This window comes from Ambystoma mexicanum, chromosome 7p (assembly GCF_040938575.1).
Source record: "Ambystoma mexicanum isolate Mex_15411 chromosome 7p, UKY_AmexF1_1, whole genome shotgun sequence".
NCBI classification, from domain to species: Eukaryota; Metazoa; Chordata; class Amphibia; order Caudata; family Ambystomatidae; genus Ambystoma; species Ambystoma mexicanum.
Window position 1 is genome coordinate 648,578,973 of NC_090939.1, and position 21,344 is coordinate 648,600,316.

At 44.4% G+C, this 21,344-nt stretch overlaps 1 protein-coding gene across 4 annotated transcripts in view; it reads right to left on the bottom strand.

Moving 5' to 3' along the window:
* The window catches only part of REV1 (REV1 DNA directed polymerase), a 1,193,441-nt gene that overhangs the window by 464,725 nt on the left and 707,372 nt on the right, over positions 1 to 21,344 (bottom strand). For all 4 annotated transcript variants that reach the window (XM_069636691.1, XM_069636693.1, XM_069636692.1 and 1 more), the window contains one exon: positions 3,668 to 3,840. In XM_069636691.1, the coding sequence (XP_069492792.1) occupies positions 3,668 to 3,840 (173 nt within the window). The remainder of the gene's footprint in view (positions 1 to 3,667; positions 3,841 to 21,344) is intronic.

The window sequence follows — 21,344 nt, forward strand, 5'->3', positions numbered from 1 at the left end:
GAGCAGGAGAACGCGACTCCTTGACAGACAAAGTGCATGTTATACCCTCTGAGCAGATGTTGATCTAGTGATGTGGTGTAAGCTCGGGGGGGCGGAGGGACGCGGGTGAAACAGAGGTCATATTACTGTCGCATTGTGATGAATGTTTATTGGTTATTTGGTTGTTTGTGGTGTTTAAAATAATAAAAAACGTTTAAAGAAAAACAGTTCAAATTATTCACCTGTGAATTGGTTGTGCGTCATTCCCAAAAGGAGTGCTACAGGCTTCACTAACTATTTCTTTCAGAGAATAGGTGTACAAGTTCCCCAACTGGGTCTTGCTTCCCCTAACTATAGCGTGTTTAGAATAAGTCTTACCTGACTGGAATAACTGAGTGATTTCTAAAGTGTAACATTGGGTTTTGCTTTCCATGGTCTGTTTTATACAGATGCTAAAACTTATCAACGCAGTCAGACCCTTTCTCTCCAAAGGGAATTGCACCAACATAGCCAGAGCCATCACCGGCTCTAGGGTAGACTACTGTAACATACTCTTTCTAGGAACCTCCATCAAAAACTTAGAGAGATTACAAGTAATACAGAACAATGCTCTCCGGGCAGCCCTAGGCATTTCTAAAAGAGAACACATCTCTGAGGCAAGAAAACTAGCCCACTGGCTCCCAATAAAGGAAAGGATCGTATTCAAAGCCCTAACACGGACCCACAAGTGCATTCACCTCACTGCTCCTGCATACCTCTCACAAAGGATCCACCCCGTCTCCACTACCAGGCCAACTAGATCACCGTACACCAACATGCTCTCTGTGCCACTAGTAAAAAGAGTAAAAGCGGGCGGATCCAGCTTCCCTTATCTCGCGACCACTCACTGGAATGCCCTACCACCCACTATCCGAGGTGAGGCCTCCCTCACCACCTTCCGCAAAACGCTGAAAACTACCCTCTTCACATAAGGCCAGACACATCAGCACGAATACTTTTCATGTATGTTGTATTATATGACCAAATGCAATATCTGTAACAACAGTATGATGTCTTGTTGTATTCATAATGTGTCAACAATCGCTACCATGCCTGTACCATGTAACTAAGTTATTGCAAGTAACAGCGCCTCAATGCCCCTGGGCTGCTTGCGCGCTATATAAAGAAATAAATAAAAGTCTTAGGTCTATACATAACTTAAAGTTGCTGATCGCTCCTTTTAAAGGTATATAATGTTTTACTTACCTTGAGTTAGCTGTGTGCCGTCCAAAATAAGTTAGAGTTATTGCTTACTGCAGTCTGTGTTCCACTGATCTGAAAAGCATCTGTAATAGTATTTTACCACATTAAGTTTTACATGCCTAGAATAGCTGCTTGCCATTCTTGAAAAGTGTTCTTAGGTGTAGCTGACCTTGGCCTGCCTGGTGCAATCCTAAATTAGTGTAGATCGTTTTTGCTTATCTTAGACTGTGTTCCACTGAGCTGAAAAGCAACTGTAATTGTATATTACACCAAAAACGTCTTACTCACCTAGAATAACTGTTATCCTCAAAGTAGTTAAAGGTATACACTGTTCCTTGAATCTGTGTTCCACTATTCAGAAAAGTATCCTGATAAAAGGGTTGGTTGATTAAGTGATTTCTTAACAGAGTGTCACTGCATAAGTGACAAGGTCTACTACCCTTGAATTACTGTAAAGTAATCTGAAAGTAACTTATGGTTTTACTCCCCATGAATAGGTGTGGCCTATATTAAAGGTGTTTGGTACAGTCGGACCTGCGTAGAAATGCTGTTCGTTTTCTAAATAAGGTCTATGTTTTGGTCTGTGTACTTTAAAGCATAGTGTTTTGTTTTTATAATTGTGGTTATATAATGTGATTGTACTTATTCACCCAAGATTTACCTTTGTCCACTTGTATTTAAATAAACCCTTTATTTTTACAATACATATTTTTCAGTGTTTCTTTGGAGCATACGTGTACTACAATTTCTTTGTACTGATTCTACAGCCCTCTCTCCTTCCTAAGGTAAGCCTGGCTTGCTCCGTCTACGCTACCGTATACTCAGGTGGTACAGTCTTATGCTAAGAGTGGAGTCTTGTTCTCAGTTGAATGGTTTTACTAAGCCCTTAGTTGGACTTCAGAAAAACTGTCCTAACACTTAAGAACTGTAGCTACTCTAGGCTATAGAAAATAATCTCAAAGGGGGACCCTAAGGGTCCCCAGAAACACTGTCCATAAGGAGCAGTGTGCTGCAATAGTAAAATACAGATGCCTTTAAGTGTTATGGAAGAAAGTAGACTCCATAGGAAACATAAAATACAAAGTATAGCGTTCCAAAAGATAGAGCCCATAAGAATGAATAAGTGCTAAAAGGCTCCACTCATTCTGGATTCTAGAAAAATGTCCATAAGTCCTGCAAAAAGTGCTGGGGGGTCTCACTAGGAGAGGGGATGCAGCACCAACATTATACATCTCCCTAACAGAGCCCAGTGGAAGAGCCTTGACAAGAAATACACCAATTACCATCAGGCAAAAGAGAGGTGGTGTAAGGACTTTAAATGTGTTAAACGCTGGGGCTAGGAACAGGTATGTTTACTCACACCCTGTGCTCTGATTCACTCAGAGACCACTGTAGAGTATCTTGAAATTGCTGGCCCCCTTATGTCGTGCCTTGGTGCCATTGATGGAAGTCCAGGGGTCTCAGATGCAGAGATCACTTTCAGCATCAGGTTTTGGGTCCAGATAGTTAGCTGTTCATGCTTCAATTGATCGGTTCTGAATACTGGACAGCTTGCACCACTGCTAGGCTGTAGAACAGGCCACCACTCCAACCCCCATGACATAATGCAGGCAGCAATCAGTGATGGCCACTCCAAAGAAACAACAAAGGTCAACCCTCCAGGTGGAAATAAATAAACTGGTCCTGCAAGACACAACAGCCCATAGGCAAATTGAAGGCTCCTGAGACAGCATGGCAGGATCACCCCTTACATTAGGTCTCATGATACCTCACACCTCTTGGCATGGCATTGGATTCAATGAATTGCTCGCAGCTCAGTGAGTTAAAGGGAATGAGTTGCCTTGACAGTGAAAAAGGTATATCTGTGCAGAGAAAATGATTACCAGTAGAACCATGAGCATGCGCAGGGGTGGATCAGGGTTTGGCATGGCCTCATCCGCCCACCTATTTGTATTTCAGTTTATATTGCTGTATTGCATCATGTTGCGGGTCCTGCCCCCTTAAGGGACTATACCCAAAGAGTATGCATGAAAGGGGACGGGACATAGGAGTAACTATGGATCAACATATTTGGCTACAATGATTTTTTCATAGTGGTCCATTTCTTGCATCAGGTAATGACTGTAGTTCATGGTTCTCTTTAAGACGAGCAGCCAGTTAATGCATGTAATGGTTGACTGCTTGCCCCTCAGATTAAAAGATAAAGGTTTGACCCTATATTGTTGTGTCTAATTACGTGGACACCAAATGAAAGTTGGGTTAGATGACTCCTTTACTTGTATTGGCTATTGAAACCATGGTGTTCATGTGGAAACACTCTATTTTTGCTTCAAGTAGTATATGTTATCTGTACTAGTACAGAGGTCATATTAAGCATTTGCTCGTTATGCACCGCCGATAACTGTCAAATAGGGTAAACATTCATAATTTATCATTGCAAAGTTACCTGGCAATGTTGTCACAGATGCCATGACCTCCAAACTTTGCAGGTTCTATTGGTGCCCCAGCTTTCCTGACCATGATCTTTAGAGTTAACTTATGCCCTTTCATTCCAGCTGCTTCTAGTCGTCTCTGGATCTCTTCTGAGAGGTTCATAAGGAAAGACTCTGCTTCCTTAGGCTGAAATCAAAAAATAAATGTCCTGGTAACTAAGAACAATTTTGAACACTGTACTGCATGTGCATAATCTGTAACAAACGGTTTTCCAGGGGGTATGCAAAACATATTTTTACATATAAATAAAAAATATATAATTCTTAAATACTTCCCTTAACCACTTCGCATTTAAAGGAGGTATATTATCTAGTTTGTTATGGAGATATAAAATTATAACTTCAATGTGAAAATTCAAAGCACAAATGTACAAAAATATCAACATTGCTGATAAGCTTAACAATGGCATGAATTTTTGTCACAGTACTAATTGCATTAATTCATTTATTTATTAGGGATGTGGACGTCCACATCCTTAGCATTAAAATGCTCCAGTGGTAGACATATAGATACTGTGCAGCAGAGTTGCTAAATGTAAAAAAAATAAAATAAAACATGGAATCTCTTTTTTTAAATATATTTGTATTTGTCATAAGGGGACAGGTCTGTTTGCACACAATTTCATTTTTGGAGGGTCTGCTGACCCTTTTTAGGGTCAACTAATACTTTTGCTTTTTGCCCTTCTTATATCTCTGACCTTCTACTGAAGTTCTCCTCTCACTTGACCCTTTATACGTTGGTAGCTTATAAGGCTCCTAGGCCCGGGGTATATTGTAACCAACCAGTTTGTGCCTAAAACCAATGTAGGGTGATGATAACACATTACATTGATTTTAGGGTGTAGGCTAGTGTCAACTGTAGTTCAGTTTTGAACAGGGGTGCAAGTCGATTTACTATATTGGTAGCCCAATGTACTTTAAGGGTAGCCGTTGGGCTAACAATGTTTTTTTAAATTGTACCCTCAGTCATTTTGTTTATTGGGCTTCCTTTGTCTAGGGAAACCACAGGACAGGCCTACACTACCCGTTCCGACGATGTGGACTCACCCATGTACCCTTTGTAATGGTTTGAACTGGTATGTCACACTGTCTGTTGGGGTGGTCCTGAGCTGTTGGCAGTTTTTGGGGCCAGGTCCAGAAACCCTCCGTTTAAGAGAAGATAATGTTTTGACCCTATAATGTTGTGTTTGTAATTATGTGGACAACATATGGCAGCCACACTTTGTTTTAAATCCCCATCTGTGACTTGTGGGCTGGCTTAGGCCAGCCCTGGTGTGGGTGTGATATCCAGGGGAGACACTGTGCTTGCACTCAATTCTGCTGGAACGTTCAGGAGAAGCAGGTTTACATGCCTGTTGGACAATTCTCTCCAATTTGGGCCATTGTGCATGTGTAGGATCAGATCTGGCTATACTGGCTAGTCCCTGTGTCCTGGGCTTAGCTCCGGTTCTGATTTTCGGTGGCTGGATGTCCTTCCTGGGCCTTCTGCATCCTCTCACGGCCATCCTCATTAGCTTGGGACAGTTCTCATGCTGGGACTGTTTTCCAGGCCATTTTACTGCTGCTTCCTGTTTTTAACAACCGAGTGTCCTACCTTCATGTTGGAAGCTACTGTTAACTGGAAGAATGCTGGGACTCCAAAGCTTCAACCTAATCTACCCCTCTGGGCTCTCCTGGGCTGCCTCCACTGTCATGTGAGTTATGGGACCGTTTCTGCGGGTGTGCCACTCTCCTTTGCTCGTAGAGCCTCCGGAACCTGCCTTAGTCAGGTTTGTATGTCCATCTGGAGCCACCTCCACTTCTGGATGGTAGGTCCCACTCCAAGGAAGGGCGATTGTTCTTCTATTGGGCTGTCATGGTTGTTGTTGGGCCACGCTTCCCTGCATGATTGGATCCTGCAGTTCACCCTGCAAAAGAAGAGCTGTACTTACTAGGTTGTTCCACCATAGTAGAAGTGCATTTTCTGGAACAATGACCATGAGGACTACCTCTTGGCCCGAGGTTGGTGGGTTAATCTCGATGGTCACGTTAATTGGCCTGCACGGTCCATCGTCAAAGATTTCTGCATCTGCTAGCATGCATGAACCAAATTTCCCATGTTACATTGGGAGCTGAATCATGCTTGGCTGCATCTTATCCCGGTGCTGTTGGGGCTCGAACCTGGATCTCTTAAAGGGGATGTTCACTGGTGTCCCCTCTGGTAGGTTGCCACCACCTCTGCACCTGTGGTTAGAAATGGGGCAAACCATGCTTTTCATCACGTCTGCAGAACTGCATACTGACATTGTCCTTTATTTCTTGAGGAACTATAAAATCTTTTCCTAAACCCCCCTGGAATCGACTTTTACAGGTACTTCCCTGGACAATGACATTTTTCCCAGGTTCCCTTAGGGTGCCTTGAGTTTAGGTCCAAAGAATACAATTTTAGCTGGTGCTTCTTATTTTCTATGCATTTGTGAATTCCTGTCTTACACTCCAGCTATTGAAATGCCTTGTTCTTATGTGTCACTTGTTGCTATATTTGGCTTAGTTATTGCTGCTTGTTTAAGGTGCGGGGGCGCTGCCCCCCAGATAGTGCAGTGTGCATTGAAGCCTGACTGCACAGTGCAGCATGCTCTAGGTAGGCACCCGCCAAGACTTGGGAGAGAATAGTTATTTAATAAAAAAAAAAATTCTGCTCGACCTGGACCTGAGCATGGCGTGGGGGCAAGCATAGCATTCAGGCTCATCCCAAGGCAGGTTTTTCATTTTTTTTTCAAAAAATATTTTTTTATTTGATTTAGTTGACAATTCAACTTTACAAATACATAAAATTCATCATTTAGTGGTATTATAAAAATTAAACATACCTTACATATATAGAAAAAAGGCAATTAAACAATAAAACAAAAGCATGGATACGTATCAATAAGCATTAAAATGTTAGCTTAATTTCAGCATAATCACTCTACAATCAGCAATGAGAAAAAGAATGAGAATTGAAACTCTTTAACAAAGTATTGCGTGTAATAATAATACTTAGGTACTCCATTTTCATTTTGTACTTGCAATCACCTTTCGCTCATGCGGAAAATCAACGTCGAGAATATGAATAGTTGCAATTCTAACTGAGATTTTACCAGTTCCAAAGATTTCAGCCCATGTCTCATTGTCAGATCTTTGAATGTGCTTAGATGTCATGCATTTGACAAGTTTCAGACGGTGTGGCATGAAGGCTTTACATTTCGTGATGATGTGACAAAGAGTTTCTTTATATGAAGCCTCTTTACAGAAACGACAATGAATTAATTCTTTTTTGAGAAGGCCTCTTCTAACCAGAATCTCGTTCACTGGCCACAAGTTCAGTCGCACTCTTAGAATTTTCATTCTCAAAGTTGGAGATGGACATTTAACAAGATAGTCAGCCATTGTGCGAAATCGTTTGTGACCAAAAAGATTCCTATTGAAATCCTTAAGTTTTATGCATTTTTCTACAGTACATAGCCAATCAAATTGATAAAGTTTGATCTTTGCTCTGCTCGGATTCATAAGAAGGAGATTGGTCGAGATATCAGCATTGGCAAGAGCATTCAAAGTATGCGTTTTCCAATTTAAGGGAAATTACTGATTTGAGGTCAACAAATGATTAGCTAGGATGGCCAGACTATCTCGGTTAGAAAAACCCAATAGACATTTCCTAAGCAATGTGCACATTTTCCAGGTGACTTGTATATGTATTAATAGAAGGCCGAGTTCATATCTAAGTAACAAAGTTGGCGTACTTTTTGGTAAATTAAGTATGTTTTTCTAAAACTTTGCCTCTATCCGATTCCAGAATACTTGAGTTCTGGGTAACAGAGATTCCATCCCATAGGTGATGACTGGTAAAACCTTTTGTTGCTAATAGGACATGATGGGCATACATGTAAACTTATCAAATTTTGCCAAAATAATTTTGGCCTGAGAAATCAACATTGTAAGTTTAGCTATCATTGCTGATTCAAGCGATTTTTCAGGAGGTAAGATTGTTAAACTTCTTCCCTAGATATTTGCATTCTGAAATCACTTGCAGATTTTGATTATCTATTGACCATTTGTACTTATTTGAAAAGGAAGATTTCGGTTTTCACAGTATAATGATTTGCGTTTTATCCCGATTCACTGTTAAGTTATTGGAAGATACAAATAAATCTAGTACATCAAGAAGGGTTTGCAACCCAGAGGGAGTTTGGGAAATCAGTACCAAATCATCTGCGTAAAGGAGCCATGATATTATTTGGTTTTCTAATTTAGGAGAATCTGTTATAGCTGAGGCAAAATCATCTGCTAAATCCAGTAAGAAGAGGTTGAATAATGTTGAGGCAAGTATACATCCTTGCTTCAAGCCTCTTGCAGTTTTAATAATGTTAGAAAGAATGCCTTCCATGTTCAGTTTGATTTGCACAGATGTGTTTGTGTGTAAAAGGCTCTCAATTTTTATCAACGATTCAGGGCACCCATATTTCACCAGTTTGCGCACAAGAAGCTCTCTATCAACTGAATCGAACGCCATGCGTAAATCAACAAAAGCCACATAAAGTGGTTGTTTCCGCATGGCGTAAGAGAACTTGATAGCATTAAGAAGTGTTCAATTGCATGCAGTACCTAGTCCAGCGACAAACCCAGTTTGAAATGGGTCTCTTCGACGGGTTGAAAGTGACCAGGCGTTAAAGTCACGCAGGACCAGTCTGCCAAATATTTTCCCAGGCACATCTAAAAGTGAAATGGGCCGATAGCTCATGGGATTCTGTCAATTGCCGCGTTTATGAATAGGAACAATAATTGAATGAGTCCAAGATTTTGGTAGCTTTTGATTACGTAGAATTAACCGAAATAAAATATATAGGATGGAAGTCCAAAGATCAACATTCTTTTTTATTACAGCATTAGATAGTCCGTCTGGACCCAGGGCTCGGGATGTGCTAGCCTTGTTGATGAAGTAACTAATTTCTTCTTCATCAAACTTCAAATCAAAGATGGTTGGGAGCAGGCACGGAGCCTCATATGAGATTGTGGCAGCATAGATAGCAGAAAAGTGGGTTGTCCAGTCGTTTTCCGTAACACCATTTATTTGGGAAGTTAGTTGTGAAACCTCAGTAAATGAATTGAGTAATTGCCAGATTTGGACAGTATTTTTAGTTTGAATGTGCTTAAGCATGGATTCACCATCATTTTGTTGTTTGGTTAATTTAATCTGAGCCATACACAAGGTTTCACAAGGACAAGGTTGTGCTCCGCACACACCCCAAATTTCTTCCGAAGATGGTTTTGTCCTTACACATCGAGGAGATTGAGCTCCCCACATTATTCCTAGACGCCAAGGAAGATGCAGAGGATACGCTCCACTGCTTAGACATCAGGAGGGCGTTGCATCCAATTTCTATAAGCAGTTTTAATAGTTCTTAAGGCTGCAGCCCTTAGAGCCAGTGGTAGAGTTTGGACTTGTCTTTTCTGCTTTCTAAAAACTGATTTCCTAAGGCAGACAGCGTTATCACGTGCTTGAATTATGTTCGATTTAGAGTTCTGCATAGTGGCATATAACTCCATTAAATCATAAGGCGCCATATTATTTGGAGAACAGTTTCCAAGCATGCCTGGTCATAAGCTTTTAGATGATCACGGTAATGCACAAGTGATTTGTCGGACCATTTCAGCCAATTTAATGAGTTATTTATTTCAACCGAACCCAAGAGCAGTTGTCTCTGCAGACAAGGAGTAGAGGACAAGGTTAGCTTTAATGACAACGGTCGGTGATCACTGTGTTTAGATATTTTTACTGTGAAATCAGTTATATGAGCAAAGAGTTCTTGTCACAAAAACATAATCAATGATTGCACTCTGATTTTGTCTAAACCACGTTGCAAGGGGAGAGCAATCGGCCATATTCGTGCCATTCAGCATCACCAAATCCCAAGTCTTAGCAAAATTATTCCACAGTTCAACTCATTCTTATTTTTTGATGATTCTCCATTCAGAAGGTGTAGATTCAGATTACCAGCGACAATAGTAAGTATAATGCCATGTGTCAGAATAATATTCTCCAAGGCGGTTGCTAGATTTTTGAGAAACACCATAGTCGAAATGCCCATAGGATTCCAGTATAAATTAATACATGCAATTTTAAAAGAACTGACAATAACATATGAGCATTGGATGAAAGAATTAACAGCGGGCAGTGGAAACAATTGCCTATTGGCTAGGATGTTTGTAGCAGTGAGCAACCCTGACATGGGCCTTCCTTTGGCAGCTCGTATTTCAGGTTCTAGCTGAATGTCGTAATTATTCCAGGTAGGGGGGATTGTCAGCTAAGTTTCCTGAAGGAATATAAGATCGTAATCTCCCAGGATACTCTGAGGATTATTGACAAAATGACTAAATCATCAGGTATTCCAACTGATAACTGACAAGCACACCTGGACATCAGCAAATCTAGTTATATTCTGGTAATATGATTGTATTCCTTGGGACCAGACAAAACTTCTGTCGCATTATATTTTGAAGTATACAAGTGAGAATTCTGATCAGTCTTAAGACAAGATTTTAAGGGTCTTTTCGTATCGGCATTATGTGAGATCAGGAAACCCAAATTGAACAGAGCCTCCTTTGCTGCCCAAATAATATTGCGTATAATCAAAGAGCGGGTCCATATAAGAGCTATACCAAGATATTTTTTATTGGGGAATTCAATTTGATCAAAGTCGTCGGACCCAATTTCTCTGAGCGCAATATTATCAGAGAAATGTTTTAGAATGCTCTGTCGATTCATGATATAGGATGGTGTGATTTCTGGTCGACATGTGAGTAGCAAAGAGTGCCTTGTTGCTACTTTTGGATTTACCTTTTTGGATAGCGGTACAGACCGTCTGGGTGGCGTCATGTTGGGGGGTGCAAGCATATGTCTATGCGTCATCTGGGGATTTTTTTGATTATTATCTAAGGTTGTGCTTGCTGGGGACACAAAACCTTGTCTCGCATTCAACTGCTACAACCGAGCTATAGAATCTCTAATTTCCTCAAGGTCAGTTTGGTCGAAATTCCCATTATTTTCATTTACTTGTAGTTGGCATTGTGACACCTGATGCTCTTTTTCAGCAAAGGATACACGTTTGAGTATAGGGACCTTGTTTTCGTTGATGGGCGCCACTAGTAAAGGTGTGGTTATGGTTACGGCGGCGCATTTAGCCGGCCCATTTGCAATAATCGGAAAACAAGGAGGTTCAAATTTTCGCTGCTCTAAATACAGATCAATTTTGCGCCTTAAAGCTTGTCTTGAAGCCACAGTATCAGTGGAGAGACCGCGTTTCCTTTTGAAGGGATGAGGCTGGAGCCCAGATGAGAAGGCATAGACATGATCTTTCGGTTGCTTGGCTGAGAGGACTGATGGACTGCCGCTAATTTAATTAGTTCATCTAGAGGGGGATGATCTATAATCACTCCCGGAGAATCACAAGACTAGGGGAGTTCGGTTCACCCCCCCCCCTCCCCCCGAGTTCGCCAAAGCTAAATATTTTTTTGTTATGGAGCTCGCAGCGGCAAGTGATCTGCTATTAGGACGCGTTAAGTTGTTAATGAATTGTTTAGTTGAAGACGCAGCTACTGTTTTGGAGGACTTAACATTCTTAGATTTTTTTGTTGTTGTGATTTCTTTGTCTTAGATTTCACTGACTCCACTTGCTTTGTGGCTCTTAAATCAAAAACAGGATAAGTGATTTTGGGCTCCTGCGTCGTGCACTTAGATTTATCCGTGTGACTGGAATGTTGAGCGAGATGTGGTGACGGAACAAGACCTGTCATCACATGTTTTTCAATTATGATGCCTTTGACAAACAGCACAGATGTTTTGAGCTCGACTGACTGTGTAGTTGGAGGAGAGAAATCAGTAATTGTAGAATCAGAGATATTTTCTACAATTTGACAATCTATATACTTGGTTGTTTGTGTCTGAACATCAGCATAAACCATATTGTTTTTCACATTTGCAGTTAGCTTCTGGGCCAGAGACTGGATTATGTCCTTTTGTAAATTCAATGCATTATTGAGTTTTTCATTAAAACCACTTTGTAATCGATCAATGGCAGTTGTCATGGTTATTTGTTCAAGTCTCATCATATCAAAATTATCTGTGAGACCTTTGACTGTGCCATCAACCGACTCAAATAGCTTGGCTAAAGCCATTAGTGCAATATTTATCACCTCAAGAGTCAATTGAGAGGTTTTGGAAGGCTCTGATGTTTTTGGTGAGATTTGTGTTTCGCCATTAGCTCCTCGAGGCGTCGGGGCAATGTAAGACACAGCTAAGGCTTAGATGTTACAGCTAGAATGCTGGAACATGTCAGGCGACTGTGAGAGTTTAGAATCATATGCTGTGGCCGAGAAGCACGAGTTAATCGAATCAAGTTCAATCACTGCATCTTCACTAGCATTCGACATATCAGAAGTAACAAGGCGCGGAGCGCCAGATAGGGCATTACGTAATATCATGCTGTCTGTGAGAGAGACAGCAATATTAGCAGCTTTAACATTTCTTTTAGCCTGTGATTTGTCAACAGAAACAGTCGGAGCATGATCATATACTCCTGTGGCAGAGTTCAGAGCAACATTGCCGTTGATAGAAGGAGGATGAAATTCACATGCAATTGGAGTGACAACCGAAGCAGCACTCCCTGCAGGTCCCAAACCATATTTACAGATGTCAACATTATTCGACACAGCCCCTTTCTTCTTATTACTCGATTTGGTTTTGGAGATTGGAGTCGAGCACGTATAAGCAGCCGCCACGGCTGTTGGAGGCTCATCATGAAGGGGCTGTGACTCGGACATGATACGATGTTGTATATTGGGAGGCATGGCCGTTGTGAGTCGATGGGCCCTTTGATATAAACGCCATGGATTCAAATAGCAACCCTCGGTAGTGAGCAAGGACCTCGTCTCGCAATTGTGCTCACCAGGGCTCTATTAAAAATAAAAAAGTAAACGGAGTAGGAACACAATCGAAGGAAAGAACTCCCAACCCGGAACCCCGCTAGCCCCGAACGGCGCAGCAAAGCGGGACTTACAGGGGCTTTGACGGGTGCGCGCGTGCGGTGCGTGCGTGAGCACGGTTTTATAGGCACACCCACTAGGCGTAGAGTGCAGTGCCTAAACAAAGTGAAAAAGACAGTATAAGAGTCTGTATATAAATGTCAATATATATATATATATATACGCTTCCTTATATTCGTCTTCACCTTCTGGGGCTTGCAGTTCCTTTCTCTTTCTCCTTGAAATAGCGCAAACAGTCGTAGGAAAGATACAAATCCAATACAGCTGTAACAGAGGTCCACGGCAAAGCGGGACTTACAGGGGCTTCCACGGGTGCGCGCAGGTTTTTCACTGACAGCTGCACAGAGCGAGACGGGAGCAACACACAATGTAAGTATTTACGTTAGGTGGCTGGCAGGGTGTAAGAGGTGCAGCCCAGCCAGTATTATTTCATGCCCAAACAGCCCACTTTGACACTTTATGTGACTGTCAGTCACATACATCATTACATTTCATTGGCTGCTTGACAGGCAATGAAATTGTATCTATTAGGTAGTGGGTGGGTTTTGAGATGGATTTTCAGTTTCAGCCCTGTGGACAGATTGTGAGAGGACATCCTATTATGGTGGCCAGGTATAGACACTAATGTCTAGCCAAACTCTGGGTGTTTTGACTGAACAGGAAGGCTTGGACTAAGGAGAATTTGAGAGTGGTGAATGCTTCAGTTAAGCACACCCAAAACACTCTTAAAAACACAAGTAAGGCAGAATGTATAAAAATACATTTATATATTTAGGCTTTAGCCAAATCCTTAGCAATGAAAAACTATAAGTAAGTATTGCACTAAATGATTCACTACTATAGACATTCACTTTGGTGTGCTCTGCTAAGAGCAAGAATACTTAACTTTTTAGAATAGAGTAAGATCAGTTTCAGAATACTGCAGGATAGTAAAGCAAGTGAATAAAAGAACCAGGTGTGTAACATCAGTTAGAGAACTAATATGTTGAAAATAAATAATTTAGAAACACCATACAAAACCTTAGAATATAGATATTGTAGTTTTAAGGTCATACTGCTGCTCACATTAACTGCAGTGTGCACACATTTAAGCGGACACACGTTTAAAAGATAGAAACTCATCACAATGTTATGCTTCTCATGGTTTTTACCTGTTGCATGGGTACAACACACCAGGCTTCTTGCGGAACACTGCAACGCCTAAAAGTCTACCTTAGTAAGAGGCCGAATGCATAGAAAATAATTCCTTTTCCAGCACTACTAGATAAATATATAATGCATTTCTTTGCGCATACACCATTTTTGTACCAGCAGTAATCAGTATAGGTTGCTTTAAAATACACCATTGCAGTTATACACGTCAGCATACTTTACCTCATTAGTACATACATTAAGTGTAAATCACCGGAGTGACTACCGTACTCCTAGTCCTTAGTCCCCTTTCCTCCATCATGTATGGGCGTCCCTTGTGAGGGACGGGAACGGAACCTCTTTTCCACCAGAAAAAGACTTTCCCCCTTTAAATTTACTGGCGCGCGGGGCTGGGCTCGGGAGCATGGGCTCCCTTAACCCCGCCCACTGGCACCACACCTGAGTCCACTTATTATGCGTCGGCTGTATTTAAAGTCTAACAACCTCACTGGTCTTATTTTAGGGGGATGGATGGTGGGATGTATGGACCAAAGGGGACTAAGGACTAGGAGTATGCAAGTCACTTCGGTGATTAACACTTAATTACTCCTAAATCCCGTCCCCTTTCCTCCATCCTGTATGGGCGATTACAACTGATACAACGCCCTGCGAAGGAGAGTCTGACCTCTTAGGCAAACAGATTGTGCAGCACCGCTTGGCCAAATGCTGCATCAGCCTTGGCACTGGTATCCAAGCAGTAATGCTTGCAAAACACCAAAGGTGTGGCCCATGTCGCCACCCTGCTGATAACCTGCCGGGGAACGTGGTGCTGGAAGGCAACTGATGTCGCTTTAGTTCTTACTGCATGCACATGCATGCCCTGCAGCGCCTCCTTACGTTGCACCTTCTATGCCTCCTGGATAGTCGCCGTCATCCATCGGGCTATGGAGGCCTTGGAGGCCTGCTGCCCAGGCCTAGAGCCTCCGAATGTTACAAATGGTGCATCTGTGTTACGGAAGCCCTTTGTTCTATCCAGATAGAATATCAACGCCCTCCTGATGTCTAAGCAGTGGAGCGTATCCTCTGCATCTTCCTTGGCGTCTAGGAATAATGTGGGGAGCTCAATCTCCTCGATGTGTAAGGACAAAACCATCTTCGGAAGAAATTTGGGGTGTGTGCGGAGCACAACCTTGTCCTTGTGAAACCTTGTGTATGGCTCAGAGGCGACTAACACCTGGATCTCACTCACTCGGGGAGCTGAAGTAAGCCCGACTAAAAGGGCAGTCTTTAGCGTGATCAACATGATGTCTGCCGTGGCCATGGGCTCAAAGTGTTTATGCGCGATAGCGCTTAGGACTACATTCAGGTCCCAGACTGGATGAGGACACTTTACCAGAGAGAACAACCTGGTCAGTCCCGTGAGGTGCTTTTTTACTATGGCATTGGCCGAGGAGAGGATGAGAAAGTCAGAGTTATAAACACTGATAGCGGCCTGGTACGTTCTATAGGTATCAACCTAGACGCCAGACCTGGCAAGATATGCTGAAATTGACAAAACTTGGTCGAGTGTGCATGTCAGTGGGTGGACCCTGTGTTCCTTAGCCCAAAAGCAGAATCAAGTCCACTTGCTTTTGTACTGCTTGAGTGTAGCCTGGCTCCTGGCAATCTGAATCCTCTCCAGATTGTCGGAAGACAGCTGAAGGTGCTGGAGCGTCAGCTGCTCAGGAACCAGGCCCCAGCAGTGTTACACCCCGCTCCAGAGACAGTTCTGCCAACTGTTGGCGGCCAGGTGGCGGAGGCTTTCTGCTTCCAGATTGGACTCCCCTGAAAGGTGTACCGCTGAGAGCCACACTCCCATTCTAGGGTCAACGTGCACAAGTGTGGGGATCTGGTACCCCACGCTTGTTGATATAAAAAATGCAGATCATATTGTCTGCCTGCATCCACACCAATCTGCCCGTGATGGTCGGTTGAAAAGACCTGAGTGTCAACTGTATAGCGATAGGCTCCAGCCATTTTATGTGATTCTGCCGGTCGGTTGAGGTCCAAAGACCGTGCACCCATGTTGGCTCCCCAGCCGTGGAGCGAATAATCCATGGTAATGGTGTAGTCTATGGGGGGTGGACAGAAGGGCCTGCCCACCGGAATATTATCCTCCCGTTTCCACCATCTGACGTCGTCGTCGAGGTGCTGTGGTATGGAGAAAGGAGCCCCCTGATGGCCCGATTCCTGGTCCCAGGAATCCACGAAATTCAGCTGGAGCCTCCTCCTGAAGAGCCTGGTATAGGGGATTGCCAGGAGACATTCTGCCAACACCCCCAGAAGGTGTTGATGCCACCAGGCTGTGGTGCTCGATCGGCTGCAGAAATGGGAGATTGCCTATCTGACCGCTATCAAATTGTCCCCCGTGGAGAACACTCTCTGCTGTTGTGTGTCCAACAGCATGCCCAGGAACACCAGCCCCGGAGTAGGGGGCGAGCTGAGATTTCTAGTAGTTTATCGAAAACCACAGTTCAAAAAGGGTGGAGATGAGTCTGTACGCTGAATACCAGACCTGTTCCGGAGAACACCACCTGACTAGCCAGTCGTCGAGGTACAGGTAGACATGTAACCCCTCCGATCTGAGGCGAGCCTCCACCACATTCATGAGCCTTGTGAAGACTCTTGGAGCTGAATTTGGCCCGAAGTGCAGAACTCTGTACTGGAAATGCAGACCCATGACTCAGAACCTGAGGAAGGCCCGGCGAGGCTGTACAATGGGAACATGGAGATACGCTGCCTTCAGGTCCAGGGAACACGTCCAGTCTCACCCAAACAATGTCTCGGCAATAAAGATGGTGATGCCAGCGCTTAATTTTTGCAAGGGTAGGTAAAGATTCAGGGAAGAAAGATACAACACCCGCCTAGTTGTTCTTCTGGATAGCGAAGATGCAGGAGTAAAAGTCCTGCCACTGCTGGGAGGGGGGAACCTGCTCTACCGCTTCGCTCTCGAATCTCCACTAAGAGTGATAGTGTGCCGATCTGTGGGAGTGGAAGGGAACTGGGAGGGGGAGAGGGAAGAGGTAACCAGAATCCCCAAAACACTACTGAGAGGACCCAGAATTCGCAAACTTCGCCCGCCAAGCCTGACTGCAGGGCCAGCCTCCCCCTGACTGGGGTGCTGCGGACCTGACACGGAGTGTCATTGATTCTTTTGGTCAGAGGCTGCGGCAGAGGAGGGGGACTGAAAGAAGCCCTTTTGAGCTGTTTTGTGGTGCTTTCTCCAGTGTTGACTGGGAGATCTTTCCGGCTGCCTGGCTTTTACGGCCCTGGATCCCTCGAAAGCTGCCAAATGAGTGCCCTTTGTCCGACCGAGACCGAGACTGAGCAAAGGGTCTAGTGGCCGATTTTGTCAGTATGGCCAGAGACTTCACTGTCTGGGGGCTAGTCTTTTTGTCCAGCTCCTCGTCAGTTGAGGCATGGGAAGAGATCCCCCCCCCCCCAAATGGGAGATCGAGGATTCTGTCCTGGACATCTTGGTTGAACCTAGTGGCCTTCAACCAGGCAGTGCGTCTCATGTCTTTTGCCAGACAGATCGCTCTGTTCGCCGTATCAATGTGTCCCACTGAAGCCTCATCATATCTTGGGCTACGATTTTCACCTCTGCCAGACCTGCTTTAAAGGAGCGTGGTTTGTTCTTGGGGATATCAGGCAGGAAGACATCTCTCCCTCCACAGGCGTTGGTTAGTCGCGGCGAGGATTGCATCTGCGTTGGCCTGCCGGAGATGTAGTCCTGCGTTTCAATAGACCTACTTGCCATATGCATCAAGGGTCTTTTATTCCTTGTTGAGCAGGGCCATAGTGGCGGTACTGGACAATGAAGCCTGGGTTTTGGCATACATAGACGCTGCATCGATTACTGATGACAGGGGCTGCAGGTGTGTAGAGTAGTATGTTGTCCCCCTCAGTTTGCCTGACCTAGCATCAAGCTTCTTGATGACCGGTTGTGGGAAGTGGGGCTTCAGCCAGTCCTTTTTGGCCAACGCTCTTCCACATTTTTTTGAAGGGGGATGCCCGACCGAGCCTCAGCCTTGATGCCGAGGACCTCCGTACTCCAGCTTCAGGGAGCTGCTGTTGTGGCTCGGGGATACACATGTATTCTGACAGGCCAGCAATTCTGTCATGAAAGGCTTTCGCTGACAAGGGTGTATCCTGCCCCAGTGATTCCAGCAATCACGGAGGCGGAATGGTAATACGAGTCCGGCGGTAACCTGACGGAATTTCCGGCACGGTTACCACCGGACTCGTAATGAGGCCCAGTGTCTTTGTAATTTCTAACCTTGTCTTTATCTTTTTCTCTTGCAGGTGCCGTCTTCAGATGAACTGCTCGCTGTGCCGCGATATTAGGGTTGAAGTGGTGCTTTCTGGAGGTCTGGAGATGGGTAATGAATGCCGGAGTCAGCTGTGATGCGTGCAGACAAGAACAGGTTTCAAGGTAAGTGCTGAGGCTGGTAGCTGGAATCAAAGGTAAGATGCGCTGAGGCGGCGGTGAGCGTTACGCTGCCATCAGTGCAAAATAACACAAAGCGCTTGCATGAAGGCTGGGCGGACTTGTATCGTCTAGCTCTGGCCACGCCCATTAGACTTGGCTTACCGGCCCCACCCTGCCAATCCTAAAGGATGCTGCACGTGCAATCCAGTTTTCCCCAGCAGCCACGCCCAAATAAATGCACGTGGAAGTTCCTGCAGGTGAATTAAAGTACTTTTGCACCAAATAAAGTGTGTCAGCTTACATTTGTTCATGAGCCTGGTGCCAAAGGCGCCAGGACTAAGTCCAGCTGGGCCCTCTATGCTTTATTGTCCCAAAGGGACAATTAAAAGCTGTGTTACCGCTTACCCTCGTCCCCTGATGGTGCGGGGTCTGTGTTTTCGGGCCAGTGGCCATGACAGCACTCCCCATCAAGGCCCCTCTCATGGGTGTTCTTTCTCCTGGTCCTGGCTTGGTAGGATTGTTGCGATGGAATTGTCTGAACAGTCGTGGAGCGTGGACAAATTCACTGGGTTCCCAGGTACGGTCTTGAGGTCCATAACCCTTCCAGTCTATAAGGTAGTACAGCTTGGATCGCACTATCTTGGAATCCAGAATAGCTTTGACCTCGTATTCCGGTTCTCCTTCTACAATGTCGGGCTCGGGTGGTGCATCAATCCGAGTACCTTGTTTCATTGGTTTCAGGAGTGAAACATGGAATAACGCATGGATTCGCATATTAGGTGGTAGTTCCAATTTCATGTCAGAAGGGTTTATCATGGCTTTGATGGGATAAGGCCCCAGGTACCTGGGACGGAAGGTTTGTGGAAGGGGAATGTTTTTGGATGCTAACCAAACCTTGCCTCCGACCTGATAATATGGGGCCTCTCTTCGGAGTCGGTCTGCAAACTGTTTCTGCTTCTCTTTAGCTCTGGTCAAATGTTCTGCTGCCTCTTTAAGAATCCGAGTGATGGTTTTATGTAAGGTTGTCACTGCTGGCATTTCCAATTCGTCAAGTGAATCAAAATCGGACGTTCGAGGATGTCGACCATGCACCGTGTAGAATGGAGTCTGTCCGGTGCTAGTGTGGATGGAATTGTTGTAGGCATATTCGGTCAACCAAAGTATGTCTTTCCAGGATTCCTCAGTTTGTTGCAACATACACCTTAGATATTGCTCCAAGGTTTGGTGGGTCCGTTCGGTTTGGTCATCAGTTTGAGGATGATGACTAGTGGATAACCAGAGGTCGATTTTGGCTATTTTGCAGCATCTCCTTCAGAGTGCTGAGACAAACTGAGTTCCACGATCTGATAGTAATATTGATGGGAACCCGTATAATCTGACAATCTGTTCCAAAAACACAGTGGCGAGGGCGGAAGCAGTGGGGAGTTTAATGGGATGAAATGGGCCATTTTGGAGAACAAATCCACAATAACTAAGATGGTGTTATATCCATTGCAGGGAGGAAGATCTGTGATAAAGTCCATTGACAACGTATGCCACGGTGCTGGCTGTACCATCAATGGACGCAGTAAAGCGGCTGGGTTTTGTTTTTGAGATGTGTTGTGCGCAGACACCACAGGTCGCGATAAATTGGGGAATGTCTTTTCTCCAAGTTGGCCAACCAATAGTTTTTTTGTATTTTAGCTTTAGTCTTGGCAATTCCTGGATGTCCTTCCACTAGTGAATCATGATAGTTTGCTATTATTTGATCTTGTAGTTTTTTTGTCCTGAATGTACAGTCTCCCTTGAAAGTATGGTAGATCATGTTCAATGGTGTATTGGTCTCCTCTAGATAGCCATTCCTGCTGTGTCGATGGATTCATCGGAGATCGGTTTTCAGGTCGTCCAAACAGGTGGTTGCAGCAATTTTGTTCTGGTTTCTTTCTTATGGAATGATGGCCACGGGCTCAGACGTGGTAAAAGTTTCTTTTTCCTCACTCATGCGTGACAGAGCGTCTGCTTTCCCATGGCGTACTCTGGTTCTGTAGGTGATGATAAAATCGTATTCCGCAAAGAAAAGAGCCCAACGAAGTTGGCGTGAGGATTGGGCTTTGGCGGTCTTCAAGTATGGTAGATTGCGGTAATCCGTGATGACAGCGACTGTATGTCTCGCTCCAAGAAGGTAGTGTCTCCATGCTTTGAAGGCTGCTTTAATCGCTAGCAGTTCTTTGTCTGTGATCACATAGTTTAACTTGGTGCAGAAAACTTCAGGGACCAGAATGCTACAGGATGTAATTGTCCTGTTTCGGGGTCCCTCTGCGACAATACTGCCCCCATGGCTACGTTGGAGGCATCTGTTTTGACTACGTATGGCAGGTTCGGTCGAGGGTGTCGAAGAACTGGTGCTGTGGTGATGTCATGATCTCTGCTTCCAAAAGGTCAGGGTTTTCCCAACTCCCTTGGAAGCAGATCCATAACCCAGGTTCCGAGTGCCAACCAGTCCCAATTGGGACCTTTTGGACCCAGTCCTGGCGCTAGTGGCACCAGGCTCATAAATATGCCCAGTCCCAGCGCTGGAAGCGCCGGGCACATAATGCTTGGGTGGACTTACCTGCAGCAGACCATGCTGCTTACTTGCCTGCCAGTTGAGCCTCTGATCCTCTTCTGTTTGGAACTACTTTTCCTGTTGGGTGGGGCAGGAGCCACTCCCTAGATTCAGAACACTGGAACTCTTCTGGAAAGCAGGAACTCTTTTCTTACCTAGGCGCGGCTGTGGAAGGAGACACCTAAGCACTACAGGAGGCTATTTAAACCACACCCGATGGATGAATCTTGCTTTGCGTTATTCTGCATCCTCTGCAGCAGAACGCTCATCGTGTCTTCTGCATCTGATCCTGGGCCTAAGGAAAAAGGCTTACCATCCTGAATCCAGTCTTCAGCAACACCTATAAAGACAAGAAAGAACAGGTTAGCATTACGGTCTTCAGTGA